This window comes from Podarcis filfolensis (genome assembly GCF_964270895.1).
Source record: "Podarcis filfolensis genome assembly, chromosome: 1".
Lineage (NCBI taxonomy): Eukaryota > Metazoa > Chordata > Lepidosauria > Squamata > Lacertidae > Podarcis > Podarcis filfolensis.
The window spans coordinates 62,712,483-62,738,919 of NC_139604.1; the positions used below are offsets into that span (position 1 = coordinate 62,712,483).

Below are 26,437 nucleotides of genomic sequence, written 5' to 3' on the forward strand. Positions count from 1 at the left end.
TTTTTTCTCCATAGAAACACTTTATTCAATCTATATATACAAAGGTAATTAAAAAATAAAGCCTTGATTCAGGTACTGGGTTTTGCAGGAACTGCATCGAGAAGGTACAGACAATGCAAAGCTGTGGAAGGAAATCTTAAAAAGGTTTCCATCCGAGTCTTATTGAAGGATTGTAGTGTGAACTATAGGCTCAGAAAAAGCCCCACAGAGGCACCATCTTACCAAATTACTTTCCCCCTTCTTACTACATCCTACCTGACACTTCTGTTTCCAAATATGCCTGCTTCCTTTTTACTTAACACTTTTCTGTGTTCCATATTAACACTTTACTTTTCTGTGTTCCTGATATGCCTACGTACTTTCTTGGTTCAAAATCCCCTTGCATCTAAACTATCATTGGAGAAAGAGCATTTATGAAGACTGACTCAAACTGAACTTTGACTTTCACATCCACTTTTGAAGGGCAGCTGATACCCAAGACAGCTCACAACCTATTTATCGGTTTGTGCATTACCCTTTGTCTTCGCGTACATTACCCTTTATGTCTGAAAAGACCTCATAATTCTCCAAAGCTTGGCTTATTTCCTGGTTCTGTAATGAAGCACACAATGCCTTCTGATCCTTCTCTTTACTCATGCATTAAAGCTCCTTTCCTTAAAGGTGGCTGTAGGGATTTTGGGTCCCACAGCTCAAAATTAAAATGCAGGAAGTTTCCACCTATGAGCCATATTGTGTTTTAAGAACAGGATGACTCAATATGAACACTGCTCGTGTTAGTGGAGCACACTAACTGGGAAGGAAAACATACCTCTCAGCCAGATGTTGGCTCTGCAACTGTGTGAGGAGGAAAGGGCCCTTCATGCTTGTTGCAGAATCCTTACTCTTAAAGGCTGCTGAAAATAGGAGGGAGGTGACCAGCACGTAGCCGGAATCGCCAACTTTTGGCAACTGAGGCTCTTCCAAGGATCATTCTCCCTGTGCAACGGATTGAACTTTACAGCTGTTTTTGCATATGGCAGGGGAAAATTAAGCTAGCTAACCATTTGTTCTTAAAAAAAGAAAAGAAAGAGAAAAAGGCAAGTGCCCTTGTTCCATCACTAGTGCCATATCTTATCCACCATCTTTTTTACTCTTGGCAACATTCCCTTTTGGCAACTCTTGGGCAGGCAAAGTGGAAGTGCATTTCAATCCTACTAAGAAAGACCTATTGAATCTTCCCTAAGAAGAGATTCCAGAACTTTTGCTTGTCGCGAGAGCTCTCTTTCAAAGCCTTAACTGCATATGGTGCTCAGCAATATATAAACTGTATCCAACATTTTTTATTTTTCAAAATGCAGTCGTGGAGGGGCCCATGCTATTTTGGGGTTGAAAATTCTCCTGTCTCCTAATCTACTTTTTGATTTACAGGGGAAAAGATATATCTACATTGTGGGGCAAAGGTGGCATAAACGGAAATAATTACGAAGCCACCTCCTTCCTCCTCATCATCTTCTGGCTTTAGATTGCAGCTTCTGTGGTGGCATTAAAAAAAATGTGTTGGGGACAAGTTACACATGACTGGACTTAAATGTTTTGGCTTTTGTTTGCTGCCACTGAAAAGCAGAACATTAGATGACTGCACTCTATGATAAAGCACAAGAAACTGTAGAGGAGCTGCAGAATATTAGAAATCACTATTCACTTCACACTTCTCAGAACCATTAGTGCAAAAATAAAAGCTTAAGGGTGCAACTGTGTGGCTATAAAATGGCAATAAAACTCAACACCTCATCTTTTAGGCAACCATCCTAGCAAACCTGAGCTTGGAGCACCCCTGGAAGGAGCTGGGCCTTATAGTTCCCTTTAAACTTAGGAAAATTCAGGCAGCTGAATCCTTTGAGCTCTCTTGCAAATTCCATCTGAAATGCTTAAATGGTTACACTTGCACTGGGAAGAACACACTCCTTAGAGCCATAGTGTCTGCATTGGTGATGCTGCTGTGGTAAGTTTGCGATTTACTGTGGCAGCAATGCCTCAACTGAATGGCAGTATTTAGCAGTGTGATGGGTCCTTGTGGAAACTTATGGGGAATTTGTTTTGCATGGTACAAGTGTGGGGTGGGTAGAATATGACCCCCCCCCCAAAAAAAGCTCTGAGGCTGCAGTACAAGGTCATCCCAAAACAGATTGCCCCAAGTATTCTGCTAGAACTGCTTTAAAATAGCGGACAAAAGCTCTAAAGCTAGTTTAGGGACTGCAAAAAAGAAGCATGAGTGAGGGCAAGGAACAGCAATCGTGCTCCTGATGATGCTCCCAGTCCAAAGGGCCACATTAGCACCCTAGTGTCCAGAACTGACTCTGGATCATTCCCTGCTAAAATGCTGGGGTTAAGCAAACAAAACTCCAAACCAATACCTATGTATACTCTTTTGAGCAGATACTGCATTAAGCAACTCACTTGATTCTCAGTGCAAACAATCCACTCCCAATCCATGATTGTGTGCTCATGTGAGGAAATCAGAGTGTGAATTGGGTGCTACATGGATCCTAAAGTAGTTGGAACAAAGTGTCATGCACCCCAGTGGTAGAAATTGCTGTATACCTTTTCCACGTGTGTAGACATGTGGCAAATGACAGTTTGGCTGTACTTTGGGGTAGAGGAACATGGCTGCGAATTGGCCTTAAGTGCGAATCAGCAGCAGTACACTTGGATTGTGGAGGACTTCAGCCCACCACCTTCTCAAGGTTGCTTTCAGTACTTGCATCCTGCAAATACTGTATCTGTAGCAAAAGTGACCAGAAGTGCCTTTAATGCCAGGGTGGGCATGCTTGGTTGTAGTCATGTATGAGTTACATGACTCCCTGGCTGATTTTTGTGCTGCATCTATAGCCATATTCTCTTGGTAAATAAGTAAATGCAAAAGTGGAAGCAGCCCTAGAGTGAGCTGGTTAAGATCTATTGGAGGAAGATGTACAAAGCTAAAGTCCTTCTGTGCCCTTGCACAGTGGGCTTACTGCTAGCTTAGTAATGCTGTCCTGGAAATAAATCATAGAAGTTGGCAGCCAATGCACTTTTACTTGCCTGGCTGCCCAGGTATAAAAACAATACCTTTTGTCACAAATCTCCCTAACCTGGTTATCTCAAGGCAATGAGAAAACTGCGAGTGACCTTCTACAAGCTAGGCTCAGTATGACAAATGAAGGCAGAGTATTTTTTATTATTTATTCCTGTAGTATATAACATATTTTGTCTCATACTGTGCCACTTCCTAGTGGACAAGGATCTTGACATGGTCATCTTATGTCTCAGCTAACACCACAAATGGATCTATTGCAATGTATTTTGCATGGCATCACCCTTGAAGAGTGTGTAGAACCTGCAGCTGCTGTGGAATGCCCCTGCCCACTTCTGGGACTCAGGGAAGATATTACAGACCAGTTCTGGTGGGATCTACGCCGCCTGCCAGTGTGAATGCAATTCATTGTGCTGGTTCTGACCTGGGAACCTCTGAATGTCTTGGATCCTTGGGTGCCTTAAGGAGACCCTGTTTATATGAACTTGCCAGTGCCATTAGGAGGCTGTTGAGATCAGTGTTTGAGAGGCTGAATCTATGAATGGGCAAAGCAAAGCAGAGCACAATTCCAGGTGATGGAATTATGAAATGCAGTCTCTGAGGAGGGCTGCCAGGCAACCTCATTCTGTGTATCAGTCCTTTGTAATCTCCAGGACTTTGGGCTCTGAATCTAGTTTGAACTCCCTGTGATGGTTTGAAGCTGTGGTTTGAGTGGCCTAAAGACTATATGGCAGCCTTAAACGCACATTGCTGAGTGCTGCCTTGTTATTAAGAAATGTTATACAGTTGATTCAACTGTATAAAACTGCCTTTGAGAGCCTTTAAAACTATTGGTCTTTGCTTTTGATTTGCTGTTCAACTTGAAACTGAATGCCTTATGAAAATAAGACTTGAGGGGAAAGAGGTGTTCACCTCATGTTCCTTTCTCACTTACTTATGGTCACTACATGCAGGTACACAAACAGCAACCCTGTGACAGATTTTATTAATTTTCCTATTGCGCGATTCCTCCTTTTGGCAAACTCGTGTATTTATTTCAGCTCCTCCCAGCTCAGGATGCATCCTCCAAAAGAAGCCTTTAAGGGGAATGCAGATTCATTCATTGCTTCCCTTCAAGTTGCCACCCCGATGCAGCCCTGTTGAAACTCATCAGTGCTTCGGGCGGCTGGCCTTGGATTCGACGCACCTCAAATAGGGTAGTGATCTTTGTCATGGGTTTGGAAGCCAGCTCTTTCAGCTTCCGGGCGTCAAAGCGCGGCCTGTGGAGGAGAAGGGGCAGACGCCGCCGGAACGAGAACGTTCCTTCTCTCCTGACTTCCTTTTCCTCTGCTGCCTGCTTTTTCTCTTTGCTGACGGTCATCTGATACAAGATGGCATCCCACATCTTGACAGCTCTGGACTTGGTTGCTCTCTGACCAGGGCCCTCTTGAGAGGCTTCTGTTGCCTTCTTTTCTCCCACCTGCTCAGGCTTGGCTGGCTCAGCCTCTGAGACAGGAAACTGGGGCTCTTCCGACTCCACGACCAGGTGCTTTTTGAGGCGAGACCAGCCACTAAGTTTGCTTCTGGGAGGGACTGGTGGCTTAGGCTTTGGTAGGGGGCCTGCAGTGCTTGGAGAAACCACAGGTGCCTGTGGCAATACAGTCTGCTTGTCAGCCCTGTTTTCTGGCGAGAGAGCAGGGGTGCCAACAGCTGGTGGAGCAGATGTAACTACCTCTGGCATGGTGGGCTTCTGAGGGGCGCTGGGACTTGGCTGCCTCTGGGCCTCGCCGTGTGGTTCAAGGCCTCTGTTGCTTCCTGGAGTCACAGGCCTTGGGAACTGAGGAGTTGGGGATGTGACCACTATGTGCTGTCTGGGGACATGCAGTATTGCAGTTTTCACTGTCCTGATGGGAGGCTCAGGGACTGGAGTCATCTCTAGTCTAGGAGTAATTGGCCCGGCTTGGCTTGCAAAGGGCGTGGCTGGTGCCTGGCTTGGTGGCGGGTGTGAGTGATTTGTCTGCAAATGGGTAGGTGTGGTGGGCCTCTTGGGAGACTCTGCTGACTGTTCCAACACCGGGGTCTTCGCCTGCGGTGTCTGCATGCTGTGAATGAAGGCGTGTGTTTCGGTAACATGGGTGACTGCCGCTGGGGTCTCCACCACCACAGGTGTGGGGGAAACAGGGTGCTCGGGGAAAATGAACACAGAATGTGTGGCACTCAAAGAGGGCAAGTGTGTGTGTGTGTCTCCTCTGGGTTGCCACAAAGGCTCAGGGGTGCTCTGTCTGTGAAATGGCGACGGGGAGGGCGAGATGGCGAGTTTGAGATGCTCCGAAATGCTCCTCTGCTCTGCAGCGGTGAATGTGAAGGGTTTTCCTTTAGGGAAGGGAGACGAGACGTGGTGGGTGACAGGCTTGATGGAAAAGCGGGGAGGGAGGTTGATGGTGATGTGCGCTGTGGTTTCTGTAGGCTTCCGCGGGGAAGAGCGGTCATTGTGCTCCAAGTCTGGGCTGGCTTCACTCACAGGGGAGAGGCTGGTCCGGAATGATGCGGCTTGCTGTGCTGATAACGTTGCTTTCTTCTTGGCTGCTTTTTTCAAGAGTCTCTGTAATTTGAGATTGTCCATTCCAGGCTTTGGTAGAATAGGAGGGGGTGGAGCCTGTGAGTGTAGGGAGGCCGGCTCGTGGGGTGGTGTCACAGTTATCAGCATCTTGACCCCCTGAAACAAAAAGTGGGTATTTTTCAGTTGATGATATAAACTTCCTGACTACTCATTGTGATTTTACTCCATAAATGTGCAAATGAGTCTTTACTAATGTATGTGGGGAAGACAAAAACATATTCATTAGCCAGGTACTTAAGACTACCAACAGTTTAAAAATCCTGAAGAAACTGGGTGAGAACAATTCTGCTCCACCTATTCCTGCTTTGGATAATTAAACTGGAACAATGTTGAGACTGGGTCATGTTTTATCACACCAGTGAGCCATCCTAGATCAGACACCCCAGCTAGAACTTCCGAACTGGTTCATGGCACCTGAGAGAACTTGGTTCACACCATCCATCAACTGAGGTGATGCATGTACAAGGCAGGTCTTAAGATCTTGTCCATTAAGTATCTATATGGATTTCAACAATCTCCCTCATCCCTTTTACTTGTTAGCTTGTGTGAAGGAGGTCTGCATGCAGAAAGGGGTCATGCTGCTGACCCCATTCCTGAGGTCTTGCACCTTCCTTGCCCTGATCTTTTTAATACTTTTTAAGCCATCCTCCCACTTTATATTTGAATGGGGCAGATTTGGGTCAAAAGATGCTGACACTTTATTTGATCTATAATAACAACATTGATTCCTGACGTGATCCTTTGCATGCTGGCTCCCCCAACTTTGCTATGCTATGAACAGAGTCTCAGCTAAAGGTGAGCTGTGCAACATGAGAGCTTAAGAAAGCTGATGTACAAGCTGCAGGTTCCAGCAATAGATGGTGTTGAGTATCACTCGTAAAAGTTCACTGGGGCTATCGGGTCCTCCGTGCTTCTCCTTGGTGATTCGTGTGCTTATTTCAGCTGCTGTGGTGTGCTAGCCAAAACACATTGCTCAGCTGATAGCAGGTCCTCCGGGAACTGGAAAGCATCTACCGAGATGGAAAAGCCCTCTTTGCTTATCCTGAGCCTTTGATATGGAGAACAGATGTTTCCACTTCAGGGTACACAAGTGGCTCAAGCAGCATTTTGCCTAGGTTGCAGTTTGTCTTTCAGCACAAGCTAATTTCTCCTCTGGAAGGCTGACTTTTTTCTCTCTTACCAAAGGGGCCTAGAAAATGCTGCCTGCAGAACCGTGTCTCCAAGTGTCATTTTAAGGGTGATTTGCACTTGGAATCTAGGGACTGGGAGCTGACTGAAAACATAGCTCTGGTGAATACTTGTACAGCAAACTACCAGTTGGTGGAGCTCACCTTTAACCCAAATGGCAGCACAATATATTTATATTGCACAAATTGCCACATACGTGCATAGGGCTGAAACTCCCAAATGCGGATTTTGGGTTTTCTTGTGGGTCAACATGATTACCCTTAGTTTTTTCTTTTTAAAAAGTAGTTGTTGCATGTTCTGAGGAGTATGAATTGCTGCTTCTGTAACACTCAAAGAGGTATGTGCCACATTTCTATTTCCTTGTGCCTCCAGGGCAGGGCCTGCATCAATCACCCTGAAGGAGAGGCATGAGCTCCCTTTTTCAAATACTTCCTGGTGAAAACAGAAACCATGGCTGATTTGTGCTTCCTCTTTCTCAGGATGCTCAAAATCTTCATCCATCCAAATCCACAAGAAGCAATAAAACGTAGATCCCGTTAATCTCTTCTGACCATGATATGGAACAGGAAGAAGTATAGCGTATTATGCTAGAGCAGACATGGGCAGACTTCAGGCCTGTGGGATCTGCTTGTGGGTTGTTTTTTCCTAGGACCTACCCCGCCCCCCATGCCCACTGCAAAATTGTAGTTTGGGAGCAATGCCAATTGCCTACTGCAATTTGAATACACACTCTTGAACCAAGTAGACTGCCAGAGAGGGCAAATGGTCAGAATGGCACAGTCATGATAGACCACTCCAACTCTGCCTTCTCACCTTTCAGATATTGCCTGCTGCCATACAGAGGATCTCAATGGACAAAACAGAGAGAGACTAAACCTCTCAGATTCATCCAACTAGGTCTCTGTAACACAAATCAGGTCAGCATCCTCATCCAGGATCAAGTCCTGGATAACTTGTTTTGTCACGCACCTACCTGGATTTTTAAAGATGGAGAAGGGACAAATGTTGGACTGTAGGCCCATTTTGGTATATTAATAGGTAACTGCATATACACCAAATGCTATCTCCAAAAATAATTTGAAAGGATGTGAGGTCACCTTTAAATGCTTTTCTTGCTTCTTACAAGTAGCCTTCTTCACCTTTATTCCAAATAATAATCCTTACCAGTGCTTTTTTTCTAGAAAAATGTTTAGGGGTACTCTCATGTTCCTAATCATATTGAAATACTGCCCCTCAATGAGGCCAAACAATGTTCACAAAATGTTTAGGGGTATGCGTACCCCCTACGTACCCTCAGGAAAAAGGCACTGATCCTTACACTTGCCAACAGGAAGCAAAAACTGGTGGAATGTATCTGCAGGAGAGTTTTTTCAAGGGCACCAATATTTAAAACCTTGGCTGTTCTTCCCCACTCCCCAAGTGTGGTGGTTTTATTTGTATCCTGATACCCTCCAATCTATAAAATCCTTATTGTGATTGCTCTGAGAATGTGTTTACATTTTCCACTTCTAACCATGCCAAAACCTTTTCCAGCTCCAAATTTTTTGCTTAATATCATTTTTCATGTTTGGAGCCAGGGATGGTAGAAGCTCTCGTTAACCTTTCTTTGGGATCATGTGACGTACTTAGAAATCTGGTGTGGCCCACCGCTCTCTCCTCCCCTGCCTCCACCTCAGTTCCTGCTTTGAATTCTTCGTACATGGCTGAACAATAAGTGCAGGGACCCAGTGGCATTTTGTGTGGTCTTACTGAACAGTCATTTTTATAACTGATCGTGACTGTGCAGCTGAGTAACTTTTCAAGGACCTCTGATAGTTTGGGACACTTGCAAGTCGAAACTTAACTAAAGCAAGAGAAGCGTGAAAAGGCCAGGGATTAACAAGCATTTCCTTTAAGATGGTGCCAAATCACTTTGCTTCTTGCGGGACCTCTACTGTTCTCTGGTGTGTCACTTTATATTTAAGCCTTCAATCAACTGTATACCTCTAGCTTCAGCAGAACAGAATAGCTTCCAAGATGGAAAAGTAATTTGCAATCCCCGAGTCGAATATAGAACCAGCTGTTCAGCTTGGAGAGAAGAGTGAGATGTGAGGAAACTTGATACTTGTGCCACAGTTGCTGAACTGCTAAGGTAAAACTGTAGTCCCTCTACTTTTGCAAGGGCTATTATTATGCTTGACCAAGTCTTCTTCATTTTCTCTTGGCTCAAAGAAGAATGGCAGAGCCTCACTGACCGGCATTCACTGGTACCAGTATGGCTTGCTGAAAAATGCACATGATCTCTCTCCCAGGCACAATAGATTTTAGACCTCGGTTCAAAGTGCTTCATTCTGCATCGCTATTATAGCAACAAAAGAAGGAGGGGAGTGTGCTGGTGTTAATCATCCTATAGTCTAGTCTAGTAGAGAACTTGGTAATCGTGAGCTTCCAGATGGATGCTGTTTTGGGGTGGCATTCAGCCACACACTGGCAAATTCAGGTTGTGCAATTAAAATTTTGCTGGAACTTTTTGCACAGCAAAGCCATTTCCCCCTAGAACTGGTCTTCCTGCAATCAGGAAAGAGTTGGGAAAATGCACTCAAAAGTCTGGAATAACATTTGCTTGACATAACATAGCTAACATCTCTGCAAACAAACTGTAATGAATGCTCAATAAACAGGTATTCTGGAAGTAACCTCAGTGCCGTAGTTCATTTTTATTTTTTTGTTTTGTGCCAGAAGATGTGCACTTCCGTTCTTAGATGAACCAGTCCTACCTGGTCACTGACGGATGTCTCAACACACACGAAGTCCCCATGCCTACTTGATTACAGAAAACCAATCTCACCAATACTGTTTTGGGCAATGGAAAAGAAGTTAAAATGGGAGACTGTAAAATTGCCTAAACTGGCTGTGAGACTGGACTCCAGCCGTGACTTTGGGACTCTCCAGCAGGGAGACCTTGCTTCAGGCATTGCTGGCATCTGTGTGGGCAGAAAATAGCTGTTGCGAGGCTCCACCTGTGTGTTGCTTGTGGGTGGTAAGAGGCAAGAATAGATATTGGTAGTAAAGAGCAGGGAGCACCCAGCATGGATTCTCAGACGTGCAAGGGATGACTTGGCTGCACACCATATCCTATCCACAAGCTGCCTCCAGTCCCCCAGGCCAGCAAAGTGACGGTGAATTTGCTTTATGCCCTAAAAGCTGGTTTGCTTCCAATGCATCTTGCTTCAGGCTTAACTACGGAAGGTAAAAATAGCTGTGTTGGCACCACACCTTTGCCTCTTTGCTCCCCCTCACTTGACAATGCATTCTCCAACCATCTATAGGCAATGTGATTGCTCTTTCCTAGTGTGAAGGTTTCTTGGATGCAAACACCTGATGTTCATTGTCTGCTGTGGCCACATTCTAGGAGTGAGGGCTGCAGGGGCACTGCCCTCTGGGGTCAGGAGGGTGCACATGTGTGTTGCTGCAACAAGTGCTTACCTGCTGCATAAACTTCCTTTACTACAGGAGTGAGGGCGGGGAACTGTGGTCCTCTAGATGCTGTCTGACTACAACTCCCATCATCCTTGACCACTGACCATGATGGCTGGGGCTAGGGTTGCCATATTTCAAAGAGAAAAATTCCTGACACCTGCAAGCCTAGCTGGGGAAGATGGTACTTGGGAATCCAACACAGTCACCGGACAGCGGTTCTTTTCTACCTACAACTGCATGATGCCATTTTGTGGTTTTTCTTCCTTTTTTTACAGGTTGGCTTGCTCCATGATTGATGGACACCTGAGGCAATACTTCTATGCAGTGCTGATGTTCCCCCTGCTAAAAAGGAACTGTGTTCAAAGGATGACTTCACTTCCCAGCTCAAATCCAGCAGCCTGCTTCAAAACCCAGCTACTGATTTCTTCACAAATGGGAGCTTCTCTCCAAGTTTGACTTCATTTAAACTTGGACACAGCATCAACTCAAGTGGCAATAATCTAGTTGTTTTTTAAAAACTATCTCTAGATCGGCTTTTCATTCTTTTTTTTTTTTTTTGAAAATTAGCTTGCGTGCTGTTCTGTACCCTAATTTCTTAATTTAGTAAAAAGAGAGGTTTGCCTACTTCTCCTGGCCAAGCCTAGGGCCTATCTTAATAACCAAGGAGGAACGTTTAATTTTCCTTAACTACTTTTGAGTTGTGAGCAAGAAAGTGAAAGCAGTAGGAAAACTTAGGAGTTTATGGCTGAGTCTAAGGATCTTTCTACCACCCAAGCCTTCAAAATGACAAGGCATACCAGTGTCTCACCTCTTGACTAACATGGATGCTTTTGATGATACAGGATGCAATCTTGAGCATGAATTGGTGCCCAGTGCACCTAGGAGGCCTCTTCCCCCTCACACCTCAACCATTCCTGCCTTGAAGGGAGCATGGTGGTGGTTCTGGCAAAGTTACCAGATTGGTGTATCGGTTGGGATGAAGGCCAGCTCCCAGAAGACAGCCAAATGGGTTCTCAGAGGACCCATGGCTGCTAATACTTTGCACGGAGTGCTTGACTTGGTGCAAAGAGTGCCACACCTTGCAGTATAAATGCATCTCTTAGCTTGCCAACTTCAAACACTTTTTGCCTCTCCCTCATTATACAAAAAAAGGGGGAGGGCACAATATCCTGCTTCTAGCCTCCCAAGACTAGCAACTCAAGGGCTTAGACAATGTTACACATATCCCCACCCCACCTCCTCTGTTGCTTCTACTTGGTACCATTCTGTGGACCTGGACTTGTTTTTGTAAGCCTTTAATAAAAATTCTGAGAAACAAAGGTTTGGCTCTTGTAGTGTCACTTAGCCATAAAGCCTTCGGCTCTGTTTGTCTAAACTGGAAGTGACACTAAGCAAGAACTTTTAACAACGGTATTCTCCAAATTGCTAGAGAACAGAGTGGGAGCAAGAAAAGACGGTGCACCATGAGGATAATGAATTTTTGCAGCCCTTTCAACTATAGAAGGGTTCATGAGGTGATGCAGCCTCATGTCCGGCAGGTGTGCCCCCATCTATGTGCGTGGCAGGCATGAGAAGGGCTTGACTTGCAGTGAAGGCTGGTGCCCACTGGGGCCCGTAGGTTAGAATATGGGGAGATCAACAGTAGATGGACCTAGAGCCAATGATGGACCCTGTGGTGGACCCAATGGTGAAGAACAACAGTAGGAGAACCCAGATGGATTGGCAGAGCTAACTGATTATGCTTTGGTCCCATTCCCCTCCCTGCTGAATTCTACAAAGGCAACACTGAGATTAAGGTGGAGGAGGCTGATAGCCAGTGTCACCAACTGGACTGGTTGTCAGTAAGGAGGCAGGCAATGAATACAGCCTGAGCTTGGTGGGACAGTGGCCCATTTGCTCTAATGTGCCAATCTCCACTATATCTTTGTGCATCAGCATGTTGTGTGGAGCTCCTTGTGCTGCATGGAACAACTCTATGTGCATGGAGCCCTTTCTGATGTCCACCAATGTGCAGGTGGTCAGGTTAACCCATTAGTGAAATGGAGTAGGGCAGCTTGACCGCCAGACCCCTTTGAGTTCTGGATTCCTGTATTTCACAGCTGGTTGTGGGCACCAGGCTGGCGCTTTCTCTACATTTCTTGCTGCTGTGCATGACTCGGAGCTAGTTTTAAATCAATATAGCTTCGTTAATGTTGCCACATTAAACCTTAACACTTTTATTTGAAGATAAATCCCATTGTTTTATAAATAAAGGATGTCTTACACATTACACAGCAACAAACCCAAGCTTGCCATGGGTGTGGAGTGTGCACATAACTAGAGGCTGCAGCCAACCCTAGCACTGAGTGTATCTGTGTAAAAATATCCCACCTGTATTCTGTTCCGTTTCATACTTTAGGCGAATGCAAGCTTAAGCATACAACTAAAAAATGGAATGTCTGAAGAAATTGTTTTGTATTTCTAGAACTGCAACAGTTCTAAATATTTAGATTACTGGAGAATGTGACTTGTAGAACTGAAGGCCAAAAGAGTATATAAAATGGCAACAGGAAGACTTGATTTAGGGCCAGTATTCTTTGTCCTGTAATGATGTACAATGCTAGTCATGCTTGGAATAGACCTGCTGAAATCAATGTGACATGCCAGAGGTTTAACAGGTTTCAGTGGGTCTACTTTGTATATGAATAACATTGGCTACCACCCACAGTATATGTTAGGTGATTATTTCATGGACAGTATTCAACTGGGATGCGGGTGGCGCTGTGGTCTAAACCACAGAGCCTAGGGCTTGCCGATCAGGAGGTTGGCAGTTCGAATCCCTGCGACGGGGTGAGCTCCCGTTGCTTGGTCCCAGCTCCTGCCAACCTAGCAGTTCAAAAGCACGTCAAAGTGCAAGTAGATAAATAGGTACCACTCCGGCGGGAAGGTAAACGGCGTTTCCGTGTGCTGCTCTGATTTGCCAGAAGCGGCTTAGTCATGCTGGCCACATGACCCAGAAGCTGTACGCTGGCTCCCTTGGCCAATAAAGCGAGATGAGCGCCGCAACCCCAGTCGGTCACGACTGGACGTAATGGTCAGGGGTCCCTTTACCTTTACCTTTATTCAACTGACTTCTACTTAGAGTAGGCACCTTGAAATTAATAAAGTTAGTTATTAATTTCAGTGGGCCTGCTCTGAATGAAACTTAGTTGACTGCTGACCAATGTATGTGATATATTGCTTAGGGATGGATTCAGCTAATGAGTCCTGCTGGTGGAAGCTTGTGTGAGGACTTCCACTAGCACAATGGGGCTTCCACCTCACCTCCCTCTGGGCTCTGGCAGGACTGGGAGAGCCCCCAGAACAGCTTGCAGGGGGAGGAGAAGGTGGATTGTTCTGTCTGGCAAGCAGAAATGCTTGCGCTGAAGGAATGATTGCTATAGCGCTACGTTAAATTCCTTCCTTGGTGTGGATTTTCAGCACTCCATTAACATCAGCGTCTTAAACCTGAAACCTCTCTTCCAATTCCAGAATTTTACTGACTTAATTTCTCAGCTATGCAACAAACAGTGTCTAACTGTAAAACTATTCCCCTCATTAAAATTCTGCCTGCTGAAGTAAACGGATGAGATTTTCCTCTCTCCTTCCATAATTCATAGGCAATAAACGTTTTGTGGCTTTCTCCAATCCCAGAAAATATTCAAACATATCAGTGATGATCCCAGGAGAAAAACTGGCCAGTTAACAGGACAGCAATATCTCTCTTATCCCACTGATGATCTGTCCCTCTGTAAGTGCCTCAATTGGGAGCTCCAGTTGATCAAAGACTCCACATTTTAAGAAACTGAATGAGATAAGTCATTAAATCTGTTTCACGTTTGGATATCCTGAGTGGTTTTCTAATGCATCTGGACAAAATAGCCTGATTTGCATATCCTGGCAAGCTGCCTTATGGCTGACTTGGGACTGTGTGAATGTGTGGGCTCCTGGATGCTTTGCTCTTCTCTGCTCTTTTAAAATTCCACACAGAGCAAAGTCAAGGTGTTGCCTGAACCTTAGCTCATAGTTGAACACACTTCTTCCTACCTGTGAATTGTAACCAAGGTCTGTTCTTGGCTATAGCTCATGGGCCGTGAGAAAGAGTGTTTAATCATGAGTCTATGAGTTCAGAAAATGTGCTAAACTAAACCTTGGGTTTGGTTTATCCACACTTATGGCAACAAATGGCAATTTGGGGTTTTCATGCATTGCTGTTAGCTCTGATTCTGTGGTAAAGAATGGGCTTTCATGGGGAAAGCCCTAGAGCAAAAAAGAGAATGCTTTGACACGGAGGTTTAAAGCTCAGACTATGCCTGAAAAGCGTGAAGGAAAGGTAAGAGTCCTTACTGGGTGGAACACTGGCCCAGGCTACAACGACAGTTTAAAATTCACTAATACGTCATGGGTGACACGGGTGGAGCTGTGGGTTAAACCACAGAGCCTAGGACTTACTGATCAGAAGGTCGGTGGTTCGAATCCCTGCAACGGGGTGAGCTCCCGTTGCTCGGACCCTGCTCCTGCCAACCTAGCAGTTCGAAAGCACGTCAAAGTGCAAGTAGATAAATAGGTACCGCTCCGGCGGGAAGGTAAATGGCGTTTCTGTGTGCTGCTCTGGTTCGCCAGAAGCAGCTTAGTCATGCTGGCCACATGACCTGGAAGCTGTCTGTGGAAAATGCCAGTTCCCTCGCCAGAGTTGGCCACAACTGGACCTAATGGTCAGGGGTCCCTTTACCTTTTTAATACTTCACTTCTATTCACATGGCTGCTTAACAGCGGGTTCCATTACTGATATGGCATTTGCTTTCTCCCATGCTAGGAAGAAAACTGGCAGCTGCCCTCCATGCCAGAGGTTCTCAAACGCTGGTTTTCAGAAAGCTGGTAGAACAGGAGACAATATCTTTACTGGCTCAGTGCTTCATTTCTCTCTTCCAGACCCCACCCCTTCTCCCTGCAAAAAGGATTGCTTTTCCCAGGGCTGGATTTATAAAAACAGGCCAACAGATCAGGTCTAGGGCTCCTGATTTTCACAATATGGTGCTTGTGTAGTCTATTATGTTTTCCTAGAAATTGTTCAACTAAAGGGACACACACACACAAAGAAAGAGAGAGAGAGATTCATGTGTGTCCCATTAGGCTGAGCCCAGGAATACACATCAATTAACAAAAAAGAATAATACAATAAAGCAGCTGCAATACATTTTTAACTGCCTATGAATTGCTCTTAGGTACACTGATAGGAATATGCAGGCAATTTATTTTTTAAAAAAGTTTTTTTAAAAAAAAATTTAACGTTCGTACTTCTAAACAAAAGGATTTAGCAGAAGACAAAAAGTACAGAGGAATCATGCTCCACTGTGCAAACATGAAAGGCTCTAATCCTGGGGAGGGGAACCTCTGGCCTTCCACATGTTAATGAACTATGACACTCATCAGCCCAGCAAGCAGAGTTCAGTAACATCGGGGGGGGGGGAGGTCAAAGGTTCCTCGCCCCTGCTCTGTTCTGGTGTTGGACCACAACACCACAAGAAGGGCACCCACAGATGACCTCAGTGATCAGGCAGGTATATAGGGAATAAGATGATCCCTTTGATATCCTGGTCCCAAGTTGTTTAGGACCGGCCACCCCTCAACTACTACAACAACCCAAGATTAAGCCAACAAATGAAAGGAACTTCAAGCCACCACCTCAGTCTTCCAACAATTCATGGACAGCCCTCTGCCTCTCCTCCAACTTCCTTTGCCCCTCACCCTGGCAGTTTTCCTCCCCGCCACCTGCAACATGGGAGACAAACCACCTGGGACTCAGCTATACAGCTGCAAATAAAACATTTTAAGTGTCTTTTAAGCGCAATATACAATGTGACACTAGATGGCAATGGTGAGCCTTATGGAAAATTCAATGTATTTTTTAAAACACCCTTTAAAAAGCATTTTCGGAACCTTTTTTTTTAATGTGTGTGTAGATTCCACCCTGGTTGCACACTGTCTCTCCATGCAAATCTCTCTCTCTCTCTCTCTCTCTCTCTCTCTCTCTGTGTGTGTGTGTGTGTGTGTCAGGATGCTGTTTCCCTGCTTCTGTTTCTCCATCCCTCCCCTCTCCTTCCAAGGTCTTCAGAGATTCGGAGTAGGGAAATAAAGACTTCCTTAGTTAAGCTTCTTAACCTCAAAAGGCTGTGTCAATGGCAAGACTTTTGTGGCCTACAGAAAGTGACAGCAGATTGATAAAAATAAGTCACATTGAAGTTCAGCCCAGTAACATTAGGTGTGAAACAGAGCCCCCATCTTTCTTACGCTTTAAAGGCCAGGCAGGTGACAGTGGAAAACAAAGGAACAGAACAGCTGCAAATTTGCTTAGTGGTAGCTGGGGAAAGTGAATGCCATAATCCTGTTGGCCAAAAGGGGCACATTCAGTTTCTCTATAGGACCAATATTTGAAGTACATTTTCATGTAAACTATGGAATAGTGAGAGCTAATATGCTTTGTTTTTCGGTATTTACTGAGTAACTGTTTGCAACACTGAACTCTGATATTGAGGAGATTACTTGCTATTTCTAGGAGGGAAAAAGATCCAGGTGACTGGCACTTCTATAAAAACCCATCTCCATGAACACATGGAAAGTTCCATGACCTAATTATAGCATGGAGATACTATTTGGGAATTCAGGTTGCTTCGACAGTACAGCTCTTTAGTGCTGCTGAAGTAGTGTTTTTCGAAAACGAGCTAGAAGTGGAATTAAAATGGTGATTCCGTACCATTAATGGTGCTATATTATCCAGCAACGCCACCCTCATGGCCAAGAAATTTCCATAATGCTTATGCAGCTGTAAGTCCCAGGCAGCGAAAATCCCCTGCAATGTTAATTAGCAGCTTCCTCCTTGCAGCTTCTATCCCTTTTTGCCGCCCGTTGAGGGTTCAGCAGCTCTACTGAGGGATAGCCTCTTAACTGCACCTCAGATGAGAGGAAGCCCTGAGTGTGCCCCCTCCAGTTGCTCAAAGTTTCACCTTACTAATTTCAGCCTTGCTTGGCTGGTAACAGGGAAAAGGAGGAAATAGGAGAGAGGCTCGTATCCCCACTGTATTGCAAGTTCCTTGTCACCAAGGTCTGCTGATAGGGGTGAGCCTGGCTGGTCCCTTCCAGTTTTCAGGCAGGAAAGGAAGTTCAGTCATGTTTCTGCAAGACTCATAAAGTTGCATTCTTGTTCTAAGTTCTTATGGTGGCAACGTCTACCATACAATGAATGAGATAGGAAAAACCGGAAGCTGCTGAAATGGGTGTACGCTGCACACACTGACCCATGTGTTTATGAGTAGGTTGCACCTGTGGTCCAGATCCTATCACCCATGGTGAAAGGGGGGATTTCATTTCCCATAAGCCTGCATCCTTTGCATCTCCTATTGAGCATTATGAGAACTAAAAAAGAGAGGGCAGCAGTTTGGAGAGCTGCATTGATGCTTGCCAGGAACAGTGCAGATAAATTTCCAATGTGTTCCAGAAAGGATCCTTGAAGATTTACATGGCAAGAAGTTTTGGCCTCTTCTGACCTAGTCTGAGTGCCATCAACCTCCGTATCTTATTACTAGTCCCTTAGCTCTCCTGTCTATCTAGTTATTCTAGAGCATGTGAAATATGGATCTAAAAATAAGGTACAGTTGAGGAATATGACGGCCAATGGTAAGGGAGGATGGTTCCCAGTCTCAGTGATAGGAAGTGACAACAAACATAGAGTTAATGACAATACAGGGCTTGGTAACTGGTGAAGATAAGGCTCAAAAGATGGAAGGAATCATTGAGTTCTTTCCCACAAAATTTAATTTAGTAGAACAGGTTTTGCTGGAATTCCAAAATGAGTTTGGGATTCCAGTTGTCCACTTCTAATGATGAACTTATCAGAATCCAGTAAGGTCCAGAAGATGGATCCAGATGCTGAAATTGCATCCCCTCTATGACAGTACAATCTAAGATTTTTACATATCAGCAAAGCCTCCCTGCCATTGACAGAACCCAAACGTGTTCCAGTGAACCCCAGCAAACAAAAACACATTTGTTATGGGCAGCCCTTCAAACCTGAAGGTTATAGTTATTTCTAGAATTCACCAGCATCTCTATTAAGGCTCTGAATAATTGGGCTGAGGGTTTGGGTAGAATCATCAGAACACACCTTGAATGATTTTGCATCAGTAAAAGAAATGTCACTAAGTAACAATGCTATCCTAGCCATATCTACTCAGAAGTTCAAGGGGGTTTACTCCCATATAACTGTCTAGGACTTCCACGCAAATGGAAGCCTGTTAATTACACCTATTGCAATCTTGCATCACAGTGAACTCAGACAGAGTTGCTCTTCTGTTTTCCCAAATTACAGTCCTAACTAGTGAAGGTTATTTTTCTAGCAGGTTCTTCTTTGGGGTATGTCTGAACCTACACTCATGTTTCTTCTCACTTCCTTATTCCCTTGCTGCCTTGGAATAAATCCTCACACGATTCTTGTGCTTATGTGCTTCCTCCTACTTGCATTGCAGGTCTCAGAGATACACACACACACCTATTAGACTATTAGATTATGGATTTGCACAACTGCATGTTGATGCTAAAACATCTGATGCAGCGTGTACCAGAAAAGCAAGGAATTTAAAGATGGCTTTGTGAAAAAGCCAGATATTCAGATTCTTCTAGCATTTGAAATCATCAAGGTGCATTGATGAAGACAGAGGTGCATTCAGTGAAATTACATTGGAGGTTCTGAAGGGTCAAATTAGATGTGACATGGGAGACATGTAAGGAGAATATTCTGGGGCTGTTATTTTGCTAGAGTTAGAGAAGGGGTGCTCTGGGAGATGGTGTTTAACCTTTCCCCCCTCTTCCCTTTCCCCTGACCTAATTCTTTCCTAGTTGCTTTCAGGAGATGGCAATTTAGATTGCAAGGAAGATAAGGGTTAAAAGGCCACTCTCAGAGCGCTCTTTCCCTGATCTTGAAAGCAGATAAGCTATGTGAGGCTGCTAATGTGTGTGAGTGAGAGAGGACTAGCAGAGCTCAGCCTATCAAGAGCCTAATCATGGATAGTTCATATCACATAAAGGGCTCATCCACACTTATCTTTTGCCCCAGCTTTCTAGGCACAGGTCTGGCCTTTAAAACCACACGTATGAACACTTTTCTTCTTCTTTTTGCCCTGGTGCTTTCCCTGTGGAAACCCACTCTTTAACGCTGAATCAACCCACACTTGCCAGGGATTGCTGTTTGCTCCAATTCAGCGGTAAAGAACAGGTTTTCACAGGGAAAGTGCTGCTTTAAAGCACAGGCCTGTGCCTAGAAACACAGCACAAAAGGAATCCTGGAGGAGCCCCTAGTTGAGTCAGAAAACAAGAGACAGTACAACTGGCAGTGTGCAGAAAAAGCACGTACCAATTCTCAACAAAAAACTTGGAAACAATCTGCAACCACAAATCACACGATCCAGCATGGACACCTTTTCAACAGCACATTTTGGTAAGACAAGTGAAAACAATTCATGTGGACATACATTTGATTAAAATACTATAAGAGTTTAGATGTGCTTATTAAAAAACCAAAACAAGAAAAGTAGCATCCTTCTACCTGTTGCATTGTGGGGGAGCACTGAAATAGCATTCCCCTAGTTGGGCCATCATTACATCACTCTGAGGTAAATACTGTGTCCTTGAAAGTTTCACAGTGCATTGGCACCTAGAGACAAAAAGGCCTTTTTTCTCCCATTATGTTCATGACACAACCTTAGCCTATCAAGGATGACTGGTGTGCTCACTTTCAGGTGACCTTGGCGGTAACCGCTTGATGTTGCTGCCAAAACAATGGCTGGCCCTTGTTGAGGCCAGCAGGGGGAAATAGGAATTGCTCTGGATAAGGGAGTAAGTGGGGAAAGAAGCACTTGATCACGCAAGTCCATTCCTCATCCCTCAGCTATACTTCAAAGTGCCCCATCGTTGCAGCTGCACTGAGGCATAGTTTCATACTAAAAGGGTTTAGTATATAGAACTCGTGTTTCCCCTTTTATATGCATTTTTGCAAGCACTATTCACAAAAATAGTATTTTAATCAACTTGTGCCCTAAAATATGGTCCTAAGTACACCTTTTTTGTTGGAGAATTGCATGCAAAATTCGAGGAAGTGTGAATTTTCAAGGATAGCTGCTTTGGGCTGTGTATATTTTGAAGACGTGCAAATTAGGTAGGATTGCATTCAAATGCAAACTAGGCAAATTTCTTCCCCATCTCTAGGTGGGAGTTTCGAGTCAAAGCAAGGTTTGTAGGTCAGTTGTTGATCTTAACTGAAAATTAAATTGCAAAAAGACAACAACAGCAAAACCGCAAATATGTTGTTGCTACTTCGTAACATGCAAGAAGAATTATAGCTATGTTTTGTCAGCAGGGGTCAAACATATGCTCACGGAAAACATAATTTGTGCACACAGAACATTGTTATTATTAATTATTATTATTGCTGTGGATGAAATTATTACCTGCCCTTCACCAGCAAATCCCAGGGTGGGTTACAACAATTTAAAATTCAGCATGAAAAACAGTTAAATTAGTTTATGGACACAAGAATAGGGTAAGCCCTGACAGCACTAATTTCAGGTGTCAAAGTCCAAGGTAAAGAGATGGTGCTTTGGTCATGAGTATAAAGGGGAAAGAACTCATTCAAGGTAAAAGGTACAGAGCAGAGAGATGAGCTAGACAAAGCAAAGTGATTCTGAAGCAGAGAGAATGTCTACATCTGCTCCTCAAGAGTGAACAGCTATTAAGATCAAGGAGAAGGACTGTAGTAGCTGTTATGCAGGTTGCTAAAACAAACCCAGAAGGTGCACCTGACCCAGTGATATTTTATGAATTAGGACAGTGATGCATGCATACAATTCACACGGGTCATGGATCAGGCATCCAGCAGGTGAGCCAGGTACTACAGCTGGTTTTGTGAGGGATCTGAAATGTGCACACCATGAAACATGATAGGAATCTGGCTCGCACTGTTGGTCTTTCTAGCCCAGAGTTGCCTTCTCCAAGTGACAGCAGCTTTTTAGGCAGAGGTCTTTCCTAGCTCTGCTGCCTGAGGTCAGTTACCTGGAAGAGATGGTAGGGATTGAAACAGGACCCCTCTCCATGCAAGCATGTGCTGTGCTGGTAGCTACTGGCTCTTTGCTATGTAGGCGATCCTCCTCCCGGATGAACCTGCTTGGGAATTCAAGTCTGCTGTGCAGTCTCAGGTTCTGTCCAGCCTTCGCCAGTCCGGTGCCCTCCAGATGTTTTGGACTACAATGGGATGAGAGTTGTGGTACAAAACATCTGGAAGGTGTCAGGATGATGAAGGCTTTCATATGTTTATGCAAACTGCTTAGAAATCAAGCAGGTTCGCAGGAGAGCTGCACAGTTGTGCTTCCCAGATTGTGGAACATCTTGCCTAGAAGGGTTTGCCTGTCCCTGTTCACCTTCCGGCAGTCAGCATAGATGAGACTGAGCTAGATGGACTCAGTAAAAGGCAGCTTCTTATCTCCCTGTGTTGGGCCAGTATTAAAAAAGGAAAGAGAATTTCCGGATGCCAAGATCCAAATTTGGGGCAAGTACTCTTTGGTGAGAAAACCCCAGCAAAATGTTTAAAATCACAAGATATGTAGCAAAGCAAAGCATGGAAATAAAAGCCACTATACCTTTAAAAAGGCCCTCCCAAGTTCCAAGACCACATGTTTGGTAAGTTAAAAATGGTTTACTTACAAACTCTCCAAAGGTCCTATTCATGTGCTTTGCCATACAGCATTCAGAAAAAGTTGCACAGGTAGAAAAACTTAACTTAGTTCCTAGATTATTGGTTCCTAGATTATTGCAGCAAACGTTTTTTCAAACTGCTGCTTTGTATTGTTTTACTTTTGGTTTTATTCACCTGGGAGTAAGTCCCATTGCACTCAATAGAGCTTACTTCCAAGTGGACTTGCCTAGGATTGCTCCACAAGGGTCCGTGTAAACTAGAGATGGGGAACCAGGTGGCTTCCAGATGTTGTGGGACAACTTCTCACATCACTCCCAACCACTGGCCTTGCTGGCTGGAGTTGATGAGAACAGGAATCCAATAAAATCTGGAAGGTCACAGGTTCCCCATCTTGGAGCTAAACGGAGGTGCAGCATTTTATACAAAACATTTTATATGAGTCTTTTTGTACAGAGTCACTAGATGCAATACTGTGAAAGTGGAAGGATGCACCCCTTTTCTTGCCACAAATGTTCATAGGGCAGGCTTAAACAGTGCTTGGGGTCTAGAGACTCCAATTAAAAATAAATGATTTGGAATTAGGCAGAGGTTGGAAGACAAGAATACAAAACATCCAGCCAACTCTTTGTAAAGATTGATTATAGAGACCTCAGTGCTGCCTGTGGTTGTTTTGCCATAAACAGAAAATCTGAGCCGAATTAAGACGAACACATGGGAATGGATGGCAGAAAACAAGAGAGGAACGGAATACAATGAAGGAGCACAATGCCCACAAATGGTGTGAGACGCAGAATTTGTACTAAGAAACTAGGCATCAAATAAGAGCTTGTTATGGCAGACAATAAATGTGACAGTCTGCATGGTGCCATAGGACTCTCAGGCTGTGTGTGTATTACTAGTTTAAAACACAGTTAGGTTGGGTCCCCCCCCCCCTCCATTTGGACCTAAGCTTGTTTGGGGGGAAAGTATCAAAATCAAAAGAAATTACAGAATAGATACAGGATAGTTTATGGGTAGATACTCTGTTATTTGCACATTGCTTCCCAAACCACCACCACCAGCAATGGATACAGGGCAAAAGGGAGTGTGTACACAGCCTTAGGTGTTAATGCTACAAAAGACTCACTGTGCAATCCTATACATGCCAACTTTTGAGCCCCACTGAGTCGATTGGGGCTCGCTCCCAAGTAAGTGGGTATAGAGCTGCAAATCAGCATGTCCAGCAACACAGCAATCTCTCTGGTAATCATCAAAAGAGCCTGAATACCCCAATGAACGGTTTCAGTCATAACCTTCAGCAGCAAAAATAAACGCTACTGCAGCAGTAGTATTGCTCGTGATGCAGATCTTTCTGGAGTGAGCTTGCTGGGGTGTGTGGGGGGGGGGGGGGGGAATGACAAGAAAAACGAGAAAGGTTGCATCTGAAGCCAAACTAACAAATTCATCAAATTTCTCAAGACGCTAATTCATGTGCGCTTGGGAAGGAGGTGACATGATACTTGCAACCTAAGTTTAAATATTTTGTCCTTTCTCCATATGCTTCTTTTCTTTTCTTTCTTTCTTTTATTCCAGACTACTGCTCAAATAAGAAACCAGCTGATCTATCTGGAAAGGGGCCTCTCACAGCCAGCTAGCTGGGTGTAAGTTTCTCCTGTACGCATAACTGCCAATGCACAGACCTCATCTCTCCAACAAATCCCTTGTACTGTACGGTGTTATATCAGCTCCAAAGGCTGCCTGGAGTAGGCAGCGAGTTCGGCGTTGCTGGGGATGCCAACTCTTTTTCTTTCAAACGCTGCAGGGCGCCTTGTGCAGCTTGTGTTTTTAAAAGCAGTCAACAACAACAACAACAACAACCTTATTCACGTCCTGATTCCTGCTTGACTTTCCATTGCTTTGGAAAGTGACCGTGGTAAACAAAGCAGTTTCTCAAACAAGGGGGTTGGGGGAAAGCGTGGCAAATGCGTTCCTGCATGCAGAGAAATAGACATGATAGCAAAGTGCGTATCTGCACTCGACAGAGCCGTGTTTCAACCCAAATCGAAGCACTAAATCGGTTCTTCAATGCATGCGCCTCCCACCTCCTTTCAAACCCAGAATGTGAAGAAAGATGAAATCTCTAGTATAAGTGAGCAGAATTTGCTCCCTTGGGCGTTCATTCATTCCAAAGGGGAGGGATTCTGCAATAAAGACGAGCAAATCGGGGGAGGGACCGGGGTGGCGGATGGCTTTTACCTGTTGAATGTTGCTGAATGGTTAAAGGCTGCAGCTTGTTGCTCTCAGCTCCGCGTGTTTAAAAACCGGTCTCTGCATCCTTGCCTGGACTCTTCCCTTCCAAGGGAGGGGGAGAGACTGATGCTCCCTGCCCAAAATAAAACATGCCCCGCTACAGCTCCAGACCTAAAGGTCTCCTCTGTGTCTCAGAGGCTGCTAAAGCACAGGAGCTCTGCTGAGGGGTCTCTGTGTTTGTGTGTGTGTCGACCCCTCTGGATGGCATAGGGTTACACAGCAAAGTGGTCTATCTTAGAGAAGAGGCGGGGGTGGTGCTGGTGATGGAACAGACAAGGCAAAGGAAAAGGCGTTATATACCTTTGCGCGGTGGAAACAGGGTTTGCAACTGAATGGTTGCGCTCTGCCCCCTACTGGCAGAACGGAGCGCTGCGTTCCCGTCCAAAAAACGTCAAGTGCGCCTGCAAAATATTTGGTATGTACTTCTCTTGCTGATCTAAATCAAGGGGCTTCTTCCCTCGTCTCCCCGCCCCTCCTCCCTGAGTCTCGAATTCGTGCTCCAGGCAGAACCCAGATTCTCATATTTAGAGAAATAAATGCATTATTTGTTTGAGACCCTCCCAGGCCTGTCCTTTAAAATTCTACTTCTTGCAACTAAGGAAGCCTGAAATGCTTGTCAAGAAGTCATTTCCCATCCTGCATTTACAGCACTTTGTGCTAACCACGGTTACTGCACACCTCTTAATATCAGAGGGTTTGCATATTTTAAAGAAGTGTCCCTTCTTCCAAGCAATCCAAGGGCAACACGAGGATATTCATGCTTTCCACTGTGATTCCAGTGCGATGGGACTAGCATATGGAAAACCAGGGTTCAAATCTCCATTCTGTGAGATCAGGATGCTGGGCCTGATCCAGCAGGCTTTTCTTCTGTTCTCAGTCTTGAAGCTCCCTGGGTGAACATGAGCTAGTCACTGTCTCTCAGCCTAACCTACCCCACAGGGTTGTTGTGTGAGTAAAATGAGGAAGGGCGGGTGGGGGGGGAGAGAAGCATGTATGCTACCTTGTGTTCCTTGATGGAATATGGGATACAGATGTAATTTATTTTTTTAGAATTTTATTTTATATAATATTTTGAAAGAAAGCTGGCGAGTAAAACAGTGAAGTGACCAACTGCCACTGGCTACTAACAGGTCTTTGTGGCTATAGAATCAAAACAAATCAATCTTTATTACGGTCCAGAGACCCAACAAATAATTACAATAAAACCAATAAAACATCTCAAACATGAAATGTGATCATTTGACAGTATGTCCAGAGCATCAGTTAGATGTAGTAGCGACCATTTTAGGTCAGAATGTCTCTGTTGTTGATACTTCGATCTGGAAAGCCAAACTGTGTCTCTCTGGCAAGGCTGGTGCTAATACTACGAGGCAAAATGAAATAGCCATCCTGGGCAGCGTATTTTGGGGGCAGCGGGGGCAAACTGTGGTGCTGAAGAACAGAGCTATGGGGTCCGCCCTGCACTCCCCCAGCTTATTGGCTGCCTTCAGGTGCAATTTGGGATACTGTCCTCTTGTCAGTGCTATACAGTACATACATGTAAAGTGCCCCAACAATCATGGGAACTGCAGTTTACCCCCTGAGAGAGCTGCAATTCCCAGCAGCCTTAGCAAATTAGAGTTCCCAGGTTTCTTTGGGTGGGTGGGAATAACTTTTAAATGTACGGTGTGTACAATCAATTGCCAGTCTAATCAGCTTCTGTAAGCGGAACAGGAGAGGCAATGGGGCAGGGTAGGTGCCAGCGTATCCTTTGCCTCAGTCAGGCAGCAAAATTATCTTGGGCTGGCTCTGCTGCTACCCCACCCCTGGTTCCACTGAGCTTGTGATATGGTTTGCAAAGCTGGTTTGCCCTAGCTTGCTAGACCAGTGTTGTTTCTGACATAGTTCAAGCACTGGGACTCCTCTAATTTGTCATGGAAACTATGTATCCCAGCAACATCCCTTCCTGAGTGTGCACACTACACCTTTAGCACCCATTCTTTCCCTCAAAGAATTCTGGGCATTGCAGTTTACCCCTCACAGAGGTACAATTCCCAGCAACCCTTAACAAACTACAGTCCCCAGAATTCTTTGAGGGATAAGAATGTGCTTG

The 26,437-nt window shown here is 44.8% G+C and overlaps 2 protein-coding genes across 4 annotated transcripts in view; one reads left to right on the top strand and one right to left on the bottom strand.

The window, feature by feature from the left end:
• The window catches only part of LSP1 (lymphocyte specific protein 1), a 76,133-nt gene extending 64,516 nt beyond the window's left edge, over positions 1–11,617 (top strand). For all 3 annotated transcript variants that reach the window (XR_014541922.1, XM_083587631.1, XM_083587632.1), the window contains exon 11: positions 10,574–11,617. The gene's annotated coding sequence lies outside the window, so the exon portion shown is untranslated. The remainder of the gene's footprint in view (positions 1–10,573) is intronic.
• Positions 1–24,587, bottom strand: PRR33 (proline rich 33). The gene is made up of 2 exons (XM_083587496.1): positions 24,292–24,587; positions 1–5,747 (listed from the first exon to the last, which is right to left on the bottom strand). The coding sequence occupies exon 2, from the start codon at positions 5,736–5,738 to the stop codon at positions 4,152–4,154; it is 1,587 nt and encodes a 528-aa protein (XP_083443622.1). The 5' UTR covers positions 5,739–5,747; positions 24,292–24,587; the 3' UTR covers positions 1–4,151.
• Positions 24,588–26,437: the final 1,850 nt, after the last annotated feature.

Excerpts from the sequence above, each read along its gene's own strand:
- PRR33 (XM_083587496.1), bottom strand. The coding sequence starts at position 5,738 with ATGCTGATAACTGTGACACCACCCCACGAGCCGGCCTCCCTACACTCA.